Source organism: Bos indicus, chromosome 5 (genome assembly GCF_029378745.1).
Source record: "Bos indicus isolate NIAB-ARS_2022 breed Sahiwal x Tharparkar chromosome 5, NIAB-ARS_B.indTharparkar_mat_pri_1.0, whole genome shotgun sequence".
Lineage (NCBI taxonomy): Eukaryota > Metazoa > Chordata > Mammalia > Artiodactyla > Bovidae > Bos > Bos indicus.
Window position 1 is genome coordinate 26971206 of NC_091764.1, and position 20879 is coordinate 26992084.

The 20879-nt window shown below is 52.5% G+C and overlaps 2 protein-coding genes across 5 annotated transcripts; both read right to left on the bottom strand.

The window, feature by feature from the left end:
• Nucleotides 1–265: 265 nt before the first annotated feature.
• On the bottom strand, nucleotides 266–10884 carry SOAT2 (sterol O-acyltransferase 2). Of its 3 annotated transcripts, none has more exons than XM_019960489.2 (15): nucleotides 10633–10884; nucleotides 10140–10195; nucleotides 9198–9334; nucleotides 8801–8860; nucleotides 8345–8452; nucleotides 6400–6676; nucleotides 5911–5980; nucleotides 5243–5327; nucleotides 4689–4734; nucleotides 4357–4486; nucleotides 3645–3742; nucleotides 2457–2555; nucleotides 1805–1940; nucleotides 1137–1282; nucleotides 266–950 (listed from the first exon to the last, which is right to left on the bottom strand). In XM_019960489.2, exons 1-15 carry the CDS (start codon nucleotides 10739–10741, stop codon nucleotides 900–902), a joined length of 1608 nt encoding a protein of 535 aa, XP_019816048.2. In that variant the 5' UTR covers nucleotides 10742–10884; the 3' UTR covers nucleotides 266–899. The 3 variants fall into 3 exon arrangements, with proteins under 3 accessions (XP_019816048.2, XP_019816047.2, XP_070645137.1); XM_019960488.2 differs by having other exon boundaries at nucleotides 10621–10884; XM_070789036.1 differs by lacking the exon at nucleotides 266–950 and having other exon boundaries at nucleotides 1146–1282; nucleotides 4388–4486; nucleotides 10621–10884.
• Nucleotides 10885–12009: 1125 nt separating this feature from the next.
• Nucleotides 12010–16000, bottom strand: IGFBP6 (insulin like growth factor binding protein 6). Of its 2 annotated transcripts, none has more exons than XM_019960496.2 (4): nucleotides 15477–16000; nucleotides 13362–13501; nucleotides 13084–13277; nucleotides 12010–12316 (listed from the first exon to the last, which is right to left on the bottom strand). In XM_019960496.2, exons 1-4 carry the CDS (start codon nucleotides 15802–15804, stop codon nucleotides 12115–12117), a joined length of 864 nt encoding a protein of 287 aa, XP_019816055.1. In that variant the 5' UTR covers nucleotides 15805–16000; the 3' UTR covers nucleotides 12010–12114. The 2 variants fall into 2 exon arrangements, with proteins under 2 accessions (XP_019816055.1, XP_019816056.1); XM_019960497.2 differs by having other exon boundaries at nucleotides 13084–13203; nucleotides 15477–15981.
• Nucleotides 16001–20879: the final 4879 nt, after the last annotated feature.

Here is a 20879-nt window from a genome sequence, read left to right on the forward strand (position 1 = left end):
GTATAAAATAAAAGTTTTTTAAAAAATGGGTCATCACATAGAGAACAGCCTTGTGATTGCCCAGGAGGTGGATGGATTGGGGAGGGATGGACTGGGAGTTGGAGATATGAACTATTATATATAGAATGAATAAACAACAGGTACTGCTATATTATATATAGAATGAATAAACAACAGGGAACTATACTCAATGTCCTGGGATAAACCCCAATGGAAAAGAATATAATTTGAGTTTTGGGCGTGCACACACACACACACACACATATAAAAAGAAATCACTTTGTTGTACAGCAAAAATTAACACAACATTGTAAATCAACTTATACTTCAATTGTAAAAAGTTTTTAAAAGTGGATCTTCAAGGGACTTCCTCGGTGGTCCAGTGGTTAAGACTCTGTGCTTCCAATGCAAGGAGTGTGGGTTGGATCCCTGGTCAGGGAACTAAGAACCCACATGCTGTGTGGCGTGGCCAAAAAAAATGGGTCTTCAACAAGTGAATGAATGAATAAAAAGTGATACATACAGTTTATTATTGTATTGGAAAGAGTACAAAGAAACAAATCCTTCTCAGACCTTGATACCTCAGCTTGCTTTAAGTCAAGCCACATTCACCAAATCTGTAAGATCCTTCATGTCTCTGCCAGTCTGAACAGCCATGGAGTGAGAGGGGGCCCTCTGCCCAGTCCACAGGGATGGGGGCTCAAGAGTCATCACCATTCTGAGTCTATGCTCACAGGTCCACAGATCTCAGTCCCTGGAGTTCCCTGGTGGGGTCAGGCATGGCAGGCCCCCTTGACTCAGAGCTCGGTCTGAGAATGCAGAGAGGAGCCTTGGTCTCAGACTTTGCAGGCAGAGAAGAACTTGGTGGTGTCATCTGCGCAGTGACAGTACCCTGGCATTTAGGTATGGCAGGACCAAGATCGAGGTGTCACCAGCCCCCAGAAGGTTGTCTGTGCCAGAGAAAAGTGAGTTATGAATAAGATCCCTTCCAGGGCTTACCCTATGCATCTAAGACACGGGCCCCTGACCATGGCTGTTGAACTGGGCAGCAATAGGGGGCTGGCTGTTGGGGAGAGGAGGCGTGTCCTCCTGGGTGAGGAGCTGAGTGGGCAGGGTGGGGGGTCATGGCCGCTTACCTGGGGCAGGGGGCAGTGGCGCCGTGCATACCACTCCTGGCAGTACAGGCTGACTTGGATGCCCTGGCCCAGGAAGAGCAAGGTCCACATGAGCACGTTCCACGCTGGGCCCGTGCGCCGGTCGTGCATCGTGAAGTTCAGTGGCCCTGATGCAGGAGGAAGGGTGGTCAGCTCAGCTCCAGATACCTGTAATTTATCTTCCTGGCTGCCTTCTTATCTCAGGGCACAGGGAAGAGTTGGAACAGGAAGACTCAGGAAGATCTTGAGCCCAACTCCAGGCACACAAGGAGGTCTCAGGCATTCCTCAGGATTCCTCAGTTACATACACTTCACTATCCTGGCTCCCTTACTGAACCTCCCAACCCACACCAGTTTTCTCCCCTTTGTCTCCCTCTATGTGTGCCCTGCGCAGATGCTCCTCTCCAGCCAGAAGTGTTTTCTTACTGTACTCCCCTCCAGGATACCCCTGTGCTGCCTCCCAATGCTACCTCCTTCCAGCTTCCAAGTCCCCTGCCCCCCTGCAACTCTCACAGACAGCACTATGCCTTCCCCCAAGAGGCATGCACACCCCCTTCGGTCTTGGGTACGTGGCCTCTCCCATCAGTCTGGAATCTCCAAGACTCTTCCCTCGGGATGTCTCTACAAGGGCATACAGAGGCCAAGCTCACCTCCAAAGACAAGGAAGAGCAGCAGCATGACGGGGTAGAAGAATCCCAGGACGAAGCAGAAGATGTACTCATGGACCACTGCTGAGACCAGAAACACGCCCAGCATGGCCGCGCCTCGGGCCCGGCCACCAAGGAGCTGGCAGGGGTCGGGGGAGGAGGGTACAGTGAGTCTCCCTAAGCCCTCTCTGCAAAGAACCCCTCCTTAAGGAAGCCAGAGGGTATGCAGTATGGTGGAAAGAATATGGGCTTTGGGATCAGAAAGGCTGACATATCTTTCTTAAAAGCATTATATTTAGTCTACTGGGCCTTAGAGGCCACTTTCAAAAGGGGGATATAATAATACTTACTTCTCAGGCTTACATTTCAGATTATACAGTATGGGAAAATTCTTGGTAACTGAAAATTGCTATATGCATGTTCCTTAGAAGGCTAAGGAGGGGAGACATGCCCTGTGGAGGAGGTGTAGTTGAGGACAAGGAAGGAAGGAAGTCAGATCATAAGAAGGACTTTCTTTCTGCCTACTGGGTTGGGTAGAATGAGGGAGGTGAAAGTCAAAGGGGCCCTTAGGTCTAGAAAAAATGGAATGTGCAGAGAAAGGGAAAGAGCGGCTGTCCCAGAGAGGTTCTGTTAACTGTGGGAACTGAGCCCGTACCCAAAGCCCATCTTGATACACGTAGCTGTACAGCCAGTCATGGACCACCACGTTCCATGTGCGGTAGTAGTTGGAGAAGGATGTTGAGTTCCACCAGTCCTGGGGGTGGGGTGGGATGGGGTCAGGGCGGGGGAGGAGGTGATCATCAGGGCCCCGTCTCTGCCCAGCTCCCAGCTGCCCCTCCTTGCTCCCCACTCCCTGGCTGTGTTCTCTGCAAGGGCTGGCTCCCGGCAGGAGAGAGACAGCAAGCATCCGCCTAACTCCCTCCTCAGGCCCTGGGGCCCTTACCCTCCCTGTCTACTCTCAGGAGAAGATTCCAAAGTACCATCCCCACAAAAGCAGTGAGCCCTGGCTGGTCAGGAGGTGGACGGGTGACATTATAAGCATACCCAGAGGAGCACATTTCTCACTGTGGGAGACGGACAGCACAGCTGAGGTTGAAATCGTGCCCCTTGGGGTTAACAGAAACTGGTGACTAACAGAAATTCTTGAGCTTGTCTTACAGAATAGCAGGTAAGGGAACAGTTTGTTAAAAATTCTTCTGCTGTAACCTGCCTTCACTGACAAAGCCTTATTTTATTCTTTTTTTTGACTCCTTACCCATCCCCGTACAGATAACACCTCTGATGTATGGGTCACTATAGCAACAGGAGGCATACATTTTCCAGGAACTTGAAGTTGGCTCCTGTCTAGTTCAAGTGGGCTAAGACTGGCTAGGACCACTGACCCTAAAACTGGGCCTGTAAAGCTGTTGGATGAATGACTTTTTGACATCAGAGAGCCAAACACTCCACCCTCAGATCATGCCAAGTGTCTCCATTCTTAACATGCATCCCATGAAGAAGCATGTAACTCAGATACACCTGTGGAGAACACTGATTACCTCACCCTTTCTCTACCTCCAATCACTTTTCCCGAGCCTAAGGTCTCCTTGCTTCTTTATCCTATAAATATCTCAAGCCCTTGGCCTTTGGGGAAGCAAATCTGCGATTGTTCTCACTTCTCCTTACTTGTTGAAGAAACCGTTTCTCTGCTGTAAATCTCGGTGTCTCAGTGTTTGACTTAGAATTGGGCCAATGCACCTGGTTTGGTATCAAGGTGAGAACCAACATAGCCACCATCCTCCCCTACGTCCTTCCCTAGCTCTCCCTGCATCCAGCTCCCAGGTGGCCCCGGTCCAGGCCCCACCCGATAGAACATTCTGTCTCCAAATCGTAGCATCTCCGCGAAGGCGTTGAGCCAACAGTGAAGGAAGGCAAAGAAGATGAGCAGCAGCATAAAAATGCCTGGGGAGTGAAGACAAGGGGCTGCACGTCAGACTGGTCTCCCTGGTCCCCCATGAACCTCCAGGGTCCTCCCAGGAAGCCCTCACCCAGCAACCTACCAATCACTTATTAATCATTCACTAATTTATGCATTCATTCATTCAGTCCATTTGCTTATGAAGCCTATGCCTGATGTTGGAACACAGAGATGAATGTTAAAACCTCTGCCTGTTGGGAGAGGCTGGGGAGAGGACAGCAATCTGAAGTGCTGCCACTGTTTAGTCGCTAAGTTGTGTTCAACTCTTTGCGACCACATGGACTGTAGTCCGCCAGGCTCCTCTGTCCATGGAATTCTCCAGGCAAGAATACCGGAGTAAGTTGCTATGTCCTTCTCCAGGGGATCTTTTCGACCCAGGGATCGAACCTGTGTCTGCTGCACTGGCAGGCAGATTCTTTACCGCTGAGCCACCAGGGAAGCCCCAGTCTGAAGTGAGACTCTGACAGTGAGCACCCACAGGAGCAGGCAGATGTCAGAGGGAGAAGGTGTTGAAACTAAGAGTGAGAGGAGAGAGGAGCCCCCTGCTAAGCCTTCTCCAGGGTGCAGCCTTCCGCAGCTCTGCCTCCAGTGGGGATACCTGGCAAGGTGGCATGCATGATGGACAGTACCAGGGCACGGGTGCTGAAGGGCTCCTGGCTCATGTTGGCAAAGACAGGAACACAGAGGCGGCCCAGGATGAAACAGGCGTAGAGCACGCAGCCCAGGGCCTGGAGAGGGGCAGAGGACACATAACTTTGAGAGAAGACACTGGCAACTGCCCCCTTCCTCTGGAACTGGACTCTGGCCCAGCATCTGCCTTCCCTTCTCTTTGCACAACCCTTTGACCTCTTCCCAGGCCTCCCCTACTTTGCTCCCAGAAATGCCCCCTCAGCCACCATGAGTCACAGGTACTCCACGCTGTCTGCTGACCTGGGCAAAGTTCTTGGCCACATAATTCCACCTGACGTTGGGTGTCCTGTTGCAGCAATGGAATGGAGACAGTATGTTTCTCATCATTTTGTCTTGTTCCTGCCCTGCAGGCATAGCATCCGGGGCCCTCTATCCACAGCTCCCTCAATTGCTGAGGCCTGGGAGGATTACCTGTGGAGGTGGGGATCTAGAACACTTTGGATCTTCCTTAACAAAGACGACAAGTGGAATTTTAGCTTAAGCGCCCACTAAGTTTGCTCCAGACTGGGGGGTTTCCCAGGACATAGGAATTTCAGTGCTAAAACTGGAGCAATGCTGGGCAAACTGGGGCAGTCCTGGGCAAACCAGGACAGTCAGTCACCCTTGCATCACCATGGGCTGGGGCAAGAAGAAGGGGTAACGTATCTGTCCCTTATTCCCATCTTTACTGTGAGGTGCTTCCTGAGAAAGTGGCCAGTGTCTGGGTTGAGACTAAACACCTCAGGGAGAGGAGAGTAGAAGGGCTGGGTCCCTGGTGGGCCTGGGCCTGTGGGGAAGGGGGTGCAGGCTCTTACCTGGGGTAAGTTTCCCTATAGATGAGTGTGGGGCAGAAGAGGAAATAGAGGTAGCTGGAGAAACTGGGGGCCCGGATCCCCTCACCTGAGGAGGAGTAAGAGGGGGCTGTCAGTGAAGAGGGAAGGGAGAGAGGACACAGGTGGGTGGGGTGCCAGGGAAGGGCAGCGCGACTGGTGAATAGAGCTGGAGAGGATAGAGGTGTAGGGTGGGTCAGCACCTGGATAGGGGATCTGAAGGTGGGGGGAGGAGGTGAAGCTGGGCAGGAGTTGAACCTGCCTTTCAACAGCCTCCTTTTGCTTCTGTTCCAGGTATCCCCCTCCTTTTCTGGCACAAGACCTACTGTGGCCAGAGCTTCATTTGGCACCCACAAGTCCCACCACCCGATTCTTTCTCCTTCTGGTTTGACTTTCTCATATAAGGCTCTCATACCCTGGGTCTAAATTAGGATGAGCCAGAAGTCCTGGGCAGTAGAGCAGCCTCTCAGAAGTGGGACCTAAGAGAATGCCGATTGACTAAGGCCCAGAGAGCCCAGTTGGCGGCTGGAGGTGTGCCCTGTGGGCAAGATGGGCTTAGAAAGTTGGAGCTTTTATGAGGCTCTTGCACCTGCTGGCTTCATTCAACCAACCAAGAGGACTGAGTTCACAGCAGCACCCGCTGAAGGCCTCACCTCCTCTGGCCCAAAGTGTCCCAGGTACCGTCTCTCTCAGGAAGGAGTAGCTTTTCATCAGGAGCCTGACCTGAGGCGGAATAGAAAAGAGGTTAAGGTGCTGTGGGACTTTGCACAGATCACTTAACCTCTCTGTGTTCACGTTTACACAGGCAGAGGGGCAGACTGTAAACTTTGTATGGTCAAAGCCCATACTTTGATCTTTTTGTTGGACAGTCCTATAGCCTAACACAGATGGCTGATGGGATGAATCTAGGGTAAAGGAGTACCAGAAAGGGCAGAGCCTGTAGTCGGCCAACTCCCTTCGATTATATGATTATATTTGCATAGCAGTGTCCATTTGTTTACATTTGTTTGGAGACTGCTGGTTGGCTCAAATCTCTCCAAAGGACTCTGCCCCTGATAATTAGCTCTGCCCCCACCAATATAGTATCCAGTGCCCTCTCTCCCAGGGGCCCCACCCCACCATTGGTCCTGCCCACCACCTACCTGCTCAAAGACTAGGACACAGCGGGAGGCTGGCGGGAGCTGATACTCCACTGCCACGTGGACTGGGAGGATGCCAAGCACCACGGTGTGGGCAGCTAGCAGCAAGCAGCCCAGGCCCACCCGCAGGGTCCAGGCCCCTCCAGACTGGGGCCTCTCCCATAGCCGCAGGGCCTGGTAGGGCACCAGCAGAGTGGACAGGAACATGGGGACCCACGTCACCAGAGCCAAGGGCAGCTGTCCGAAGCTGAAGGTCAGTAGATCGAACTCCATCATCAGCCTGAGAGTGGGGAAGGCGACAAAGTAGACAAGCGTGAGGCCCATCCTTGTCCCCTTCCTCTGCAGTCAGAGCTCTTGGAAGACAAACTACTGAGCCCACCTGCTGCAAGTACTGAAGCTCTCGGGCCTTGAGCCCGAGCTCTGCAGCGGGAGAAGCCGCCGCAATGAGAAGCCCTTGCACCAAGCTAGAGTAGCCCCTGCTCCCCACAACTGGATGCAGCGAAGAAGACCCAGCACGACCAAAACCAAATAAAATTGTCAACATTATATATCAGTGTAAAATTATATATATACATATAATATATATATTGTATATAGTTCGGGAAATCCCTGGAGATCCAGTGGTTAGAACTCCGCGCTTTCACTGCGGTAGCTCGGCTTCAATCCCTGGTTGGGGAACTAAGATCCAGTAAACCACACAGTGTGGCCGAAAAGGGGTGCATGGCTTGTAATGGTAAATTAGAAGCGATTTATAAATCCATTAGTAAAGAACTAAATGATCAAAAGCTGGCACTTTCAGACTTTGCAGCCATTAAAATCAATGGAGCAACATGGAAAGATCTCTAAGGTGGGTCTTTAGGGAGTGAAAAGGAAGCAAAAGGTACAGTAAGTATCTTAGTAATGTAAGCCCCTCCCTTCCCCCCTCCAATACATCCCCTTGGTTCTTACATCTGGAAGTGGAGGCATGGAAAATGCCCTGGAGAGAAACTCTTAACAACTGTTAAATATGTTACCTCTGGGGAGTGATCTGGGATAGAGGGGATGGTGGAGGAGTCACTCTGCATATATTTGAAAATTTACTGAGAGTTGATCCTTAATTATAAGGATTGACAACAATTTTATCAAAAGGAAGTGCTGTTGCTGAACCTGCAAATCTTTGGTCCTTTTCCTTTTACTGCTTCCTAAGCTATCTAGCGAAGAGTCGGACACGACTGAGCGACTTCACTTTCACTTTTCACTTTCATGCATTGGACAAGGAAATGGCAAACCACTTCAGTGTTCTTGCCTGGAGAATCCCAGGGATGGGGAAGCCTGGTGGGCTGCCGTCTATGGGGTCGCACAGAGTCGGACACGACTGAAGCAACTTAGCAGCAGCAAGCTATCTGGAGGGTGAGGCGGGATTATGCAAATCCAAACTCCCAAGGGTCCACAGTCCCCTAAGGCTCATCCCAGAGAGGGAAGGGGTTTTGTAGGGAAACCTGGGCTCTTGTGTGCATACATCTGTCTTCCCCACAAGATTGGGAATGCCTCACAGACAGAGGCATGGCCCGTCCTCTGGCCCCCAGGGCTGGTACTTCGGGGACTCACTGGAGGTTGCTTGAACTGAAAGCACTGTCTTGGAATGGAGTGTGTGAGAGCAGTGAGGTGGGAACCACACTTACGAGTGCGTGTACACGCATGTCTGCCTCAGGACAAGGGTTCCAGAGGATGTGAGTGGGGGCCTAGTGTCCCCAGGGGACTGATCCTGGGTAAACAGACCAAAGGCCATCCAAGGCTGTGCAGGGAAATCTAAGAGGGCTTTGGGGGTAGGAAGGTGGTTGGAAGCAATGTTGATGTGTGTCTAATAATCAAATGCACTTGCTCTGTGGGGCCCCAGTGGTGGGTGGAGTTCTAGGAGCCCGGGTGCTCTGATCTGGTCTGCGGGCCTATGAGAGGGAGGGGTGCCTACCTGCCCTCATCAATGAGGTCGATGGCCAGGGTGCTGATGATGAAGACACACAGGCCGGCGACAAACATATGGTAGATGGTGCGGAAGTGCGGCACCTCCATCAGCTCGCTGGAAGGACAGGGCCCTGAATGTCAGTGGGAGAGTCCTTGAGGTGGTGCAGACCAGCGCAGGCACTGCACACAGTGGGGATGGGGCCTAGCGACTGGGAACTTGAAGGGACAGGCTGTGGTACGGCTGGGACTTCTGTCCAAAGCCCTTCCAGCCCAGACAACTCTCATCCTGGTGGCCTTTCTTCCACGATTACGCCCAGGGCAAAAGGAGAAACAGAACCTTAGAAACCATCTCCACATCCTCTCCCAAACCACCTAGAGCCTGAGGATGACAAATGAGGTGTCCTGGATCCCCAGACAAAGCTCTTTCTTTTTTCCCCATCCTCTGTCTTCACCCCTGACTTACTCAAGCAGGGACTTGCGGATGATGAAAACTTTTCGTTTCCCCAGGGACGGCTCCCGGGTCCTGAATTGAGACAGTTGTTCTGGGTTAGGAACCAAAGGCAGAAGGCTATAAGCAGAGCGTAGGGCTTTGCAGGAGGTCACTACTTGGGAGCCAAGGGCAGTAGTAGGGGAAGGTCAGGGTTAGGGCCAGCAGGCAGGACGAGGTGAAAAGCTCATGGCCAATGGAGAGCAAAGCCCAGTGGTCAATGTCAGGAAGACAGAGGCGATGAGGGAAGACTGAAGTCCAAGTTACATCCATGCTGGAAAAGGGCCCGGGAGATACCATCTGTGGCTCATAGTCCTTATGATGGAGGAGGCTACACAGCCGCTCCCCAGCCCCCGGCTCCTGAGACTCTTACTTGCGCAAGGAGTCTGGAGGGACGGAGGGCACTGGTCTGTCTTGCAGTGGGTAAGCTTGAACTGCCTCCCACATGGCCTGATCCAGCAGCTCCATCAGCTGGCCCTGCGCTTGCTCCAGCAACTGTGTCTTTACAGCCTGCAGGACAAAGCAGGGCAGGGTGCACAGTCCCTTCATCCAGTCAGCCTTCCTCCCATTCACCAAACACTTCCCGAGCCTTCCTCCATGCCAGGCACACTGCTAAGGGCCCAAGATGGACAGAAGAACAAGCATGGCTCCTGCCCAGAGGTCCCCCTTTCCTGCAATTTAACTCTCTCTGGTTTCCCAGGGCAGCCGTGAGGATGCAGGAAAGAGGATTTCAGTCTCTGGATCTGACCCCCAACCACCTTGTCATCTCTGCTCCTACTCTTTCCTCCCTGACCCCAGCCTTTCCTCTCCTGACCTCCAGTCCTGCTAACAGAAGACTGTTTACCAGCAGACTTTGGGTCCCTCCCCTGATGACCTGTGCTTCAAACTCCTCCGTCTTAACCCTTAGCTCTACCTTAATCTCAGAGAAGGCAATGGCACCCAACTCCAATACTCTTGCTTGGAAAATCCCATGGGCGGTGGAGCCTGTTAGGCTGCAATCCATGGGGTCGCCAAGAGACGGACACGACTGAACGACTTCACTTTCACTTTTCACTTTCATGCATTGGAGAAGGAAATGGCAACCCACTCCAGTGTTCTTGCCTGGAGAATCCCAGGGACGGGGGAGCCTGGTGGGCTGCCGTCTATGGGGTCGCACAGAGTCTGACACGACTGAAGTGACTTAGCAGCAGCAGCAGCAGCTACCCTGATCTGAGAGGTTTGAACCCAAGAACAAATTGTCTTTATCACCAAACCAGTCCTCACCCCTTGCTCCCTCCACTCCCGGACCGTCCGTTTGACCTCCGACATCCCTCACCTGCATATGCTGGGTCCATTGCACCAAATCTGGGCCTCTGTGCACCTCCGCGTTTCCTGGGAAAAGGAGTTAGGGTTTTGCTGTCTAGTGCAGACCCAGAGGCTTTCTCTGTCCAGCAAGTTCGCTTTCTGTGTGCTCAACAGCCTCCCCTCCCCACAACCAGTCAATGTCTAGTACCATGGCCGGGGTAGGGAGGGGGAGAGGGCTGGGGGTAATCAGAAGGAGGGTATTTTTGCAGGGGGTGAGCAGATCATTGGCAACCGGGGAGCCTGATGACATTACTGGAAACAGGGTACCCAGGGAACAAGAAGCTACTTTAATCACCGACTGGAGTGAAAAAGAGTCAGAAAGACAAGGGAAGGCACTGAATAGCCCGTTTCTCCTTATTTCCCCAGCTGGGGAGTTAGGAGGCAGAGGCTGGGGTCTGCAGGAAGGATTGAAGGTAGATAGCAAGAGCCCCCTCTCGCCAGCGTAACCCCACCTCCAACGCCACCTGGACATTCTGCACCCCCAGAGTGGGGTTCCCCTTCTCTGGAGGGCCGGTCCTCCTGCTGTCTTCCTAGCCTTTCTCTTCTCTGCACTTGGGCCGCCCTTGGCTCCATGATGTGAGTCTTGACCCGGCAGTGGCAGCTGATCAGTGTTTTCTCCTTTCCTGCAAGCTTGCCTGGCTGAGCGCTTATCTCGGTACCTCTGACAGCACCAAAGACTAAAGTCCTTTCAGGAGGAGGGGTTATAGGTTATTTGATCCCCTATCCCCATCCAGAAGGCAGAACCATCTCAGCTATAGGCTCTGCTTTGTTGGCTGTCACAAGAGATTCCCCTACCCCACCCCACCCCCACCAACAAACACCCTCGGCCACCATCCAGATGCCCAGCTCTCTCCCACAAAAATGGGGGTTCTGCACCCATACACGTCATGGGGAGGGGGACTTTGCTCCTCTGAGGCTTATCACCTGGTATGGCTGCTTCACCTGCTCAGTAGGCTGAAGGTTGGGGAGGAGTCAGCAACATCTTCAGGTATCAGGGCACTCAGCTCCCTGAGACCATAAGGTGTGTGAAAGAACCTTGTCAACACAGCTTTGTGTGCACGTGATGACTATTCTATGAGGTGGGTACCTGTGACAACTGCGGGGCTGTGGCCCCTCCGGGGAGCTGGGGGCTGGGGGCTCTGGACACCAGCTCTTCCCTACACCTGCTTGGGTTAGCAGGTAAGCAGAAAGGAGACAAAACAAAAACTTATTCAGCACCTGGGGATGCCCAGCACTATCATGTATGGAAGAACCAGATTTCAATCCTTCCACGATCATTTGCTGGCTGTGGAATTTCAGGCAAAGGACCCAAATAGTTTAAGCTGAAGTTTCCTCCTCTGAAAAACAGGTTCAAAAGTCCCTATCTCACAAGGTAAGCACAAAATGAAGTAGTCCAGGTAAAAGCACATGGTCCAGGGCATGGCCCATGGCAAGAACACAATAAATACTAATTCCCTTCCCTTTTTAATATGAAGTAACAGAAGGGTAAGAGTTTTTCTTTGTTGAGCTCCTGGTGGGGATTAACTATTAACGCTTCCTCTCCTTTTATGTCCAAAGATCAATGGTAGAAACAAGGTCAAAACTTCAGACCAAGGCCTGCCAAGGCCTCAACGTCTCCCCACCCCCATCTTCTGCTTCCCACTCCCTGGTGGGCAGTTGGGTGAGGCTTGAGGCTGTGAAACCTCTACCAGTGGCTGTCTCTGTCATTCCGAGTGTGGCAGGAAGGACTGAGGGCAGTCCACAAGAGAAGAGAGCTTCTATGGGGGTGCTGGGCGGAGGTAGAAAGAAGGGCCAGTGACTCCATAAATGTGAGAGGTGAACACAGAGACATAAACCAGAGATCCCCCAACACAGCTTTATTAACACCCCAAGCCGACACCAACAATCTTTCCACATGTGAGGCCCCAGGGGTGAGGGGGACAGCGGGGCAGGGCCTGAACGTGTAGTTACCCATCACTCAACAAATAACCAAGAGGACGGCCCCATGCTCCTGCCAGTGGCCCTGCAGCCCCCAGCCCAGGCTTAGCCGCTGCTGCCGGTGGGGCAGAGGGAGCTTCCATCGCCGCCTTCTGAAGACCCGGGCAGGGGCTGGCCCATGCGATCCACACACCAGCAAGGACCTCGGCGCTGCCCCTGGGAGGAGCGGCACTGGGGAGAGAGGCACAGGGATCAGAGGTGCCTCGAGGCTCCAGCAGGAGAGATGGGAGGGGCCCCGGGGTTGGGAACGGGCTGTGGATTCTTGAGTCTGAGTCTGTGGAGACACCTGAGTGTTCTCAGGATAGTGAGCCCCACTGGCTTCCTTTCCGTGGCTTCTCTTCTCCACCCACCAGAGCATGCCCGTTCTTCTAGGCTAGAGCCATGGTTCTCAAAGTGTGGTTTCTGAACCAACAGGATCACTAGGGGCCACATTAGAATGCAAATTCTCAGGCTCTGCGGGCGGGGGTCTGCCACTGATGTTCATGGCAGGGTGATTTTGATGCTTATGTGAACCTCTCTCAGAGTTAGATGTTCCTTAGATAATCTAAGAGCTTCCCTGGTGGCTCAGATGGTAAAGAACCCGCCTGCAGCGCAGAAGACCTGGGTTCGATCCCTGGGTTGGGAAGATCCCTAGGAGAAGGGAACGGCTACCCACTCCAGTATTCTGGCATGGAGAATCCCATGGACAGAGGAGCCTAGCAGGCTATACAGTCCATGGGGGTCACAAAGGGTCAGACAGGACTGAGCGACTTTCAGTTTCACTTAGATAATCTAACCCCTCCCACAGCTGCGGTCGGCTATTCTCTATGTGTGGCCCTAAAGCTAGGAGAGCCCTAAAGGAAGGGCAGCGTCTCATTTATACAACTCTGTAAATCCCCAACTCTGTAAAACCCAATCATCTTGTACTATGGGCCAAGGGAGGGGAGGAATGGCCTCACCTGCCGCTTCCGGTAGAAGCCCCTATAGTCACAATTAGGCACGTAGAGGGTGTGAGCCCCGCGGAAGACCTCGGTCTGGAGTTGCTGCAGCACGGAGTCCAGATGTTTGCGGCAGGGACCCTTGGGGGGAGGGACAGCTCCGCTGCAGAGCCTGCTGGGCCCACCAGCCAGGCTCCCAGGACTGGGATGGGAGACTTTGGCAAGCCCAAGGGAGTGGTCTCAGAGGAGAATCTCCAGGGCTCCCCACCCCTTCTGCACCCTGCCAGCCCCAAACTCACCATCTCAGTGTCTTGTACGCCCCCAGAATTGGACCGGGAAGGAGTGGTAGAGGTCCCCGAGTTCCTCTGTTGGTCTCTGCGGTTCACGTCCTGCGAGCGAGCGGTCCCTGCTTGGGGCTTACTCTCCTTGGGATTCTCTCCTACAGCCGCAAGAGGAATGGTGGAAGAAGAGCCCGGAAATCAACCAGATGTCAAACAGAGTCAAGTGGAAAGGAGCGGGGTTTTCAGAGCAGTGATGGGGCTTAGAGTCTGGCTCCACTGTTACCTTCTCAAGGCCTAGGTTTCCTTCTCTGAACAATGGTGATATTACCTTTCATGATAATATCCCCAGGCTAGTTTTAAGGCTTATAAAAGACAAGTGCTTTGGAAAGTGAAAATCAATACCGTACAAGCATTGACAGAGAGCCTTGGGGCTTTGGGTAAAAAGGCCTGGTTGTTCCACAGGAGGCCAGCAGGGGGCGCACCAAGCCAGGGAGATGGGGCAGAAGAGAAACGACGATGCGAGCGGGTCAGCAGGGACCCAAGTGGAATGTGTGTCCTCCCTGTGACCCTAATGTGACTCAGCCTAGCCCTCCCAGGCCGGAGACACAGTTAATTTAGGGGCACTGCAATGGGGGCCTTTTGGTCCCCTGAGGCTCAGCCAAGCTCAACTCCCGCGGTCCCAGGAACCTGTGCAATTCAGCCCTTAACCAGGAGGTGGAAGGAGAGCAGACTGTAAAGGTGCAGAAATGAAAGGTTCCAACCTGCGGGCTGCTCCCTTCTCTGAAAAAAGTTTCACGCACGGTACTGGGGGGCTTGGGGAGAGCTCAGGATGAGAAGGGAAAGTCAGAGTGTCGGGGTGAAAAAAAGACACGGAGGAGAGTTGGCGCTGCTTGGAATTTGCCCCAGCTAGAAATGAAATATTATGAGCCCTGAAGTGACGTCTCTCCCTCTCCACGCACAAAGACAAGCTCTGCTCAGCCCCCAGACCTCAAGCCTAGACAGTTGCTCCCATCTCAAAACCCAAGAACCATTTCTTCTGCAACCCCAAATCTGATCTTTCTTCCTCCACACTTCTTAGATCTTGCCTCTCATTCTCTCTATTCAGTATCCTACCATGACCATGCTGCCAGCTGCCTCCTCTGACCCACCCAGACCACCACTTTCCAGGAGAACCCCAAGCAGCTTGGACCCAGGCATTTGGGACTGAAAGAAACTGAAAGTTGATTTCCCATCCCTTCCCATGGAAGCGCTCAGATGCCCTTGGGGTGGGGGCCGTTTTACATTTCCTGCTCTCCGCATCTCCCTGCTGCCCCCCATCTTTCAGGTTCTGACTCACTTCTGTCCCACCCACTCAATGACTCAGCCTTCTATTCTCCTCTCTGGCTTAGGGTGCGGTGAGGTGGGTGGAGGGTTCTGAAAAGCTTTAAATCATAACCCTGATTTGGCAGATTCCTTCTTTTCCCACCTCTAACCCTCCCCCTGGGGGCGGGGGAGAGGGCCAGCGCCAACCCTCTGACCCTAGTCTAGTCTAAAACAGCTCTGGATTTGAGCCATCTTCTATTTTTCACTCTACGTTCAGGTGCTTTGGTCACCCTGATATTAAAAGGAGATATTTCTCAGTGTGTTCAGGGTTTGGGAGTCTGGAGTTCTCTTCCCTCTTTTTCTAAGTGGAAGCTGGGAACAATGTCTGGGTGCTTTCTCCAGCTTGGGCGTCTAGGGCTGAAGGAGCTGGGCTTCTGTGGCATACAGCAAGTCCCTAAACCCTTCCAACTCTCCCTTTCCCCTCAAGAGAAAATAGGCTGAGGGGGCAAAAAAGGTTGCCGGGTCAGACATCTCCCTGCTTCACCCCTAGGGCCGGCAGCCTCACTCCAGCCTTGTAGGAGCTCCCCGCACTTGCCCTTTCACCCCCCAACATATACCCCCCTCCCACCCCCCTCCCGGAGCTCAGGATGGGAAAGGAAAGTCAGGGTGTCAGGGCGAAGAAAAGACAAGGAGGGGAGCAGGCACTGCTTGGAATCTGCCAGAGATAGGGAGAAGGAAGCGTCCATCTGGCCGAGCTCATCCCTCGGGACCCAGTCTGCAGAATTGCGGGGCTCCCGTGGGCGGGGCAGGGGCGGGGCGCGGCGGACTCACCCGAGGGCGTGCGCGCCCGGCCGCAGCGGCCCCGGCCCTGCAGCAGAGCCCGCAAAGGCAAATCCTCTTTCTCCGGCGGCTGGCACTGCAGTCCTGGGGCGCAGTTGGGAGTGTAGACCCCGCACTGCTGCCCCTCCCTCCTGAGACAGCCCCCAGCTTCCGCACAGCCTTCTGCCGCCGGCCCCCCATCCTCCTCCTCCGCGCAGCCCCCTGGACAACCCGCCGACACCCCCTGCCCGCAGCCTGGGCACCTTGCCAAGGCGCCTCCTGGGCGGGCAGCGAGCAGCAAAGTTAGCAGCAGTGGCGGCAGCAGCCTGTGGGGGGTCATGGTCAGGATTTTCGCCCCGTCCAGTCCTCCCAGAGCAGTCGTAGCGAAGCTGCTGCCCGCCGCCGCCCCTCTGCCTTAAGTAGCCGCCGGCAGGGGCCGGGCCCTTTAAGAGCCAGGTGAAGGGGGGGCGTGTGGAGAAGGCAGGGGCATTCCCTAAACTGGGTGGGACTGGAGAGGCCCCCCCTCCACCTGGGTCCTCCCCACTCTTCTCTACCTCCTCCCTTCCCAGTTTCTGTTTTCTTCCCAAATTACTCTGATTTTTCTTGCTTTGTTCCCGGGAATCTCGCCCGGAATTTGGGAGCTGGACAGCTGGCTGGAGGCCCTGGAGGGTGGGAAGTGGTGGAAGCAGGAGAGGACCGGAGTTGGGATGAGGGGGAAATCTGAAAGCCAGTTCAGGGGTGTGTGTGGCGGGTGAAGGAGACCCAGGGATTCCGGTGGGGAGGGAGAAGATGGCGGACTTAAGTGGACGAAGAAGGGGTGGTGTGGAGGTCGGGAGGGGGATGCGGGCGAAGAAAAGAGAGAAAAGGCGGAGACGACGGAGAAGTCGGGTTTTGGGAGAACCGACTGCTGATGGGGGAGAGTAAACCGAGGGCGAGGAGAGGAAGAGCAAAGCTGAGGGAGGAACAAGAGAAAGTTTCCCTGAAACGGGACTGAGGGGAAGGCAGGAGATGGGGCCAGCCTTGAGTAGGATGTTGGAAAAGCGGGGGAGCACGCCTTGGATGAACTGTCAGAAATCCGAGGACTATACTGGGGCCATAAGAGCCTGGAAGGATTGTGGGGCGTGGTGGGGGAGGCAGCGAGGCGGCAGTGTGGCAATAGGAGAGCTGGCTGAACACCTGGGAGGTAGGGATGGGTGACTGACCAGCTGAAATTATGGGGGGTTGGGGTGGGGAGGTAGAGGAACCCACACTCTGGCTGCTCTAAGGGACGGTGGCCAAAGAGCAGACCTCAACCAACCTCTGTCCTTCATCCAAGTCAGCCCACCCCTCCATTCCTCTCCTTTCCCAGAATCTGGCCCCCACTCCATCCCCACCCAGTATCATCCATTGGGTTTTCTGGATTATTCAAGCTGTTCTATGCCAAGGAGGGTTGGACAGTGATGGGGCTGAGTGTTTCGGGTCAGCCTGCTCTCTGGGGCTTTCACTCCATTGGTCTGTCCACTCCACCTCCCCCACCCGTGGCCTCCCTTCCCCAGGCAGTGCCCTGCCCATCCCCAGAACTCCTAGCTGAGCCTTCCTTCCTAGAGGGAGGAAGAAGGACCGTTTCCTTCTGCAACCCCCACCCACACAGCTCTGGGTTATGCAACACTGGCCATCTCATTCTTTCCTAAAACAAGGGCTCTGGGCAGTGACTAAGTTTAAATTCTGGGCCCCCAAGCAAGAATGTCAGCAAGAGCTTCCTGAACTTTTCGGTAAATGAAAAAAAAAAAAAGTTACTCCCAGCCCCCTCCCTGCAGGGCTACCCCAGGACCCTAGGACATTTAGGAAGCAGTGTCTTCCAGTAGCCCAGAGACAGTGACGCAGATTGGGCAGGCAGGGAGGAGGGTGCTGGGGCAGTGGGGAGGGGCAGCTCTCCTCTACTCTAGGAGGCTCTAGGGCCTCCTGCTTCCAGCTCTGACCCCGGGGTAGTGTGCTCCATCCTGTCCCTCTGTCCTTATCACTATTTATTTTGCCCAGCACACGTCTCTGGCTAGGGCTTTTCTCCTGACTCTACTTGTTGCTCTTGAATAAGACGGAAAGTTCTATGGAAAGTTGGGATGGGAAAGAGATGGCCGCGCTCCCTGCAGGATCTCAGTGTGGCTTTTAAATAAAGTTTGGGTAAAGTGATTTTGCAGGTTATATTGCACAGAAGCCCAATACTCTGCCAGCCTCTCACATCCACTGCTCCCTTCCCAAATTCCCCCATGCACCCTCCTACATCACCTCTACAGATTTCCCCTGGTTATACTCCACTGCCAGCTTGGTGCTGCCACGTAGTCTCAGCACAGCCCTGAACAGCCCAGTCCCACCTGCCTCCCCAGCACTGCTCTTCCCTCTTCCCCATGCCTTCAGCCTAGGTGTGCAGAGCTGTGTGCTTCCAAGGCTGAGATCTAACTAGGCTCTTTCTTGCAGACTGAGACTCTCAAACTCCGCTTTCCTCCCTTTGGGATGCCTTTCACCTCAGCACCCAGAGCAGAGGTCTGAAGGTCACAGTAAGTGCTCAGGATGGAGTGTGGGTCAAAACAGACCCCTGGGACCCTGTCTGGCCTCTGTGGAGAGAAAGCTTCAGTTGGGGCTGTGAAAAGGCTAGACAGCTTGGGCTATTACTTAGGCTTTTTAAAATAAACCTTGACAGGACGTCCTCCTCTTGCAGGTTACACTCTGTCCTCTTACTCCTCTCACCCAAACCGGTCCCTCCAAACCCACAGCACCACTGGGTGCTGACTTCCTTTTGAGAACCAGAGGTAAAGGAGGGGGCCTGCCTGGATCCTTTTGAGCATTGAGTCTGCAGAAAGACAAGTGGTAGCACAGTCTACAGATGGAAAGTCCCAAAGAGATGGCTGAATGATCACATCATGACGTGGCCTGAGTCTGGTATGGGTCTGATGGGAACTGTTGTGGTAACCTCAGCTCGTCTCCAGCTCCGATTTCTGCCATCTGTCCCACATGCAGCCTCCCAGTTGGTCTTGCTCCTGTGGCTCTCTCCTCCTCAAGAGTCTTTGGTGGTACTCTGTGCCCCTCTTTCCTGCCCAAGGACCTGTGCTCCCATATGGCAGTCATGGCCCGGTGGACAGTTGGCTCTGGAAGCACACTCTGGTTCAACCAGTTGGTGGGATCACCCTCCCCAGAACCCCTTGGCAGTTTCTCATCTCTGAGTCTGAACTGAGACTAGGGGAAGTGAAGGTGTGATGCTCAGAGGTAATCTGGGTTACAAATCTTCAGCTCATAAGGATGAAACTCCCCCCTGCCATCCCTCTTACCACAGACCAGATTCTGCCACCTCTTCCCCACCTGCTTGGCCAGCGGTCTGCCTTTCTCTGAATTCATCCATATTATTGTGTTGCTGTCTTAAATGTCTGCTCATCTTTTCTCGTGTCTTATTTTTCCAATTAGATTATGAGTGTTTTGAGAACAAGAGCCCCATACCTTCTTCATCTCTGGACCCCCAGCTCCTAGCTCATGTTTGGAACTGATACAAGTAAAGGTGGTTGTTTTGGGTGCGAACAAAGGCAGTCCTGGGGGAGGGCTTCTCAAGGCCCTCTCAAGGTGAGGGGGGTACACTGTAACTCCCTGGAGGCTCCACTGGTGCTTCTATACTTCTGAGCTAGCCCAGGCCACCCAGGGCAGCTCTTGGCTTTCTCAGTCCTCCAGTCCCCCTTCTCACTTTCCCTGTCCCTCCTGTTGTTCTCAGAGTAAAGACCAAAGAGACTGAGAGGCCCAGTGTGGTCAGGGTTCAATAAGAGAGGGAAACCTGGCCCCAGGATAAATCAAAGGGGGTTTCCTGGAGAATAGGTCTTTAAAATAGAATTTAGGAGAAAAGATAGGTTAAGATAGGTTGAAGAGAGGGAAGGATGGAGGCCATCTCAGAAAAGCACATCTTTGTGTAAGAGGTATGAGAGTATAGGGTCATGTAGCAGGTGTGTGCATGACTTGTTCTGCCTAGATTCCCAGTGTCCCAGTTATGCCAGAGAGAGGTAAACCAGAAAGGGAGCAGAGAAGTTTCTGGATGGGGCTGAAGTTAGCCAGATGGTTGGGAACTGGGAATCATTAGTGAAGAAGGAGTAATAACTGCAGATCTGAAGTTTGCTCTTTTTGATAATTACATGAATAAAAATCAACAGATTGATAGAGCATTTATTTATGTGGATGTAACTCTATGACATGGACATACTTAAGGAGGAACTGTATTCACAGGGAGCTTAGAATTAATGTCTGTCCATCCAACACATGCTTAACACCTAAAAAAATCAAACAGGATGGTCGGGTATTCCAGGATAGGATGCAGACTGTAACAGGTAAATCTAACTATATTGGACATGTATGACATAAGGTGACAACTAAGGTGGTGAGGGGAAAAAAGGTGCTACCTAAGTAACTTTGGAAAACAGTGTTTTGACTGGAAACTGTAAGGCTAATGATAAACGGAATGGCATGCTCTATATGCTACATAAAAACTGTACTCTAGTTGATAAATTTGTGTCTCATGGGCTTATGGATTAAAAATTTTGAAACTGCTTAATGTACACTGGGGTTGAGCAAATAAGTAATGGATATTGGGTTTCTCTTTGTCTGAGAGAGAAGTTACAGAGAAGTAGGGAGGAAGGCTAAAATGAGCTCTGTGGTACCGGATTAGAGTGGAAGACGTCAGTACAATCCTCGTGGATTGGACTCCATATTGTTAAAATGTCAGTTCTCCCCAAATTGATCAATAGATTCAGTGTAATGCCAATTAAATTCCCAGAGTGCTTTTTTGGTAGAAATTGGCAAACTGATAGTCTCATGTGGAAATGCAAAGGACTTGGAGTAACTCAAACCAACTTTTAAAAAGAACAAAATTTAAAGACTTATCCTACCTGATTTCAAGACTTATTATAAAATTATAATAAAACATAAATCAGATCAGTGGAACAGAGAGTCTAGAAATAGACCCACAAGAATATGGCTAATTGATTTCTTTTTTAAAAACACTTTAAAATTTTTATTTATTTTTGGCCACACCCTGTAGCATATAGGATCTTAATTCCCCAACCAGGGATTGAGTCCACACCCCCTGCATCGGAAGCGTGGAGTCCCAAACACTAGACCACCAAGCAAGTCCCCTGAAGACTTTTTAATAACGGTTGTTCAGTACATGTTTTACAAAGGTGCAAAGGAATTCATAGAGAAAGGACAATATTTCCAACAAATTCTGCTGGAACAATTGGATCTCCATGTGTAAAAAAAGAAAAAAAGAACTTTCATCTATACCTTGTAACATATACAAAAATTACTCATAGATCTGAATACAGTTGTTAACATACAACCTCAATCTAATAATGAGTAAAATGATAGTCGGATAAATGAAACAGAGGGACATTATACAAAATCACTGGCATC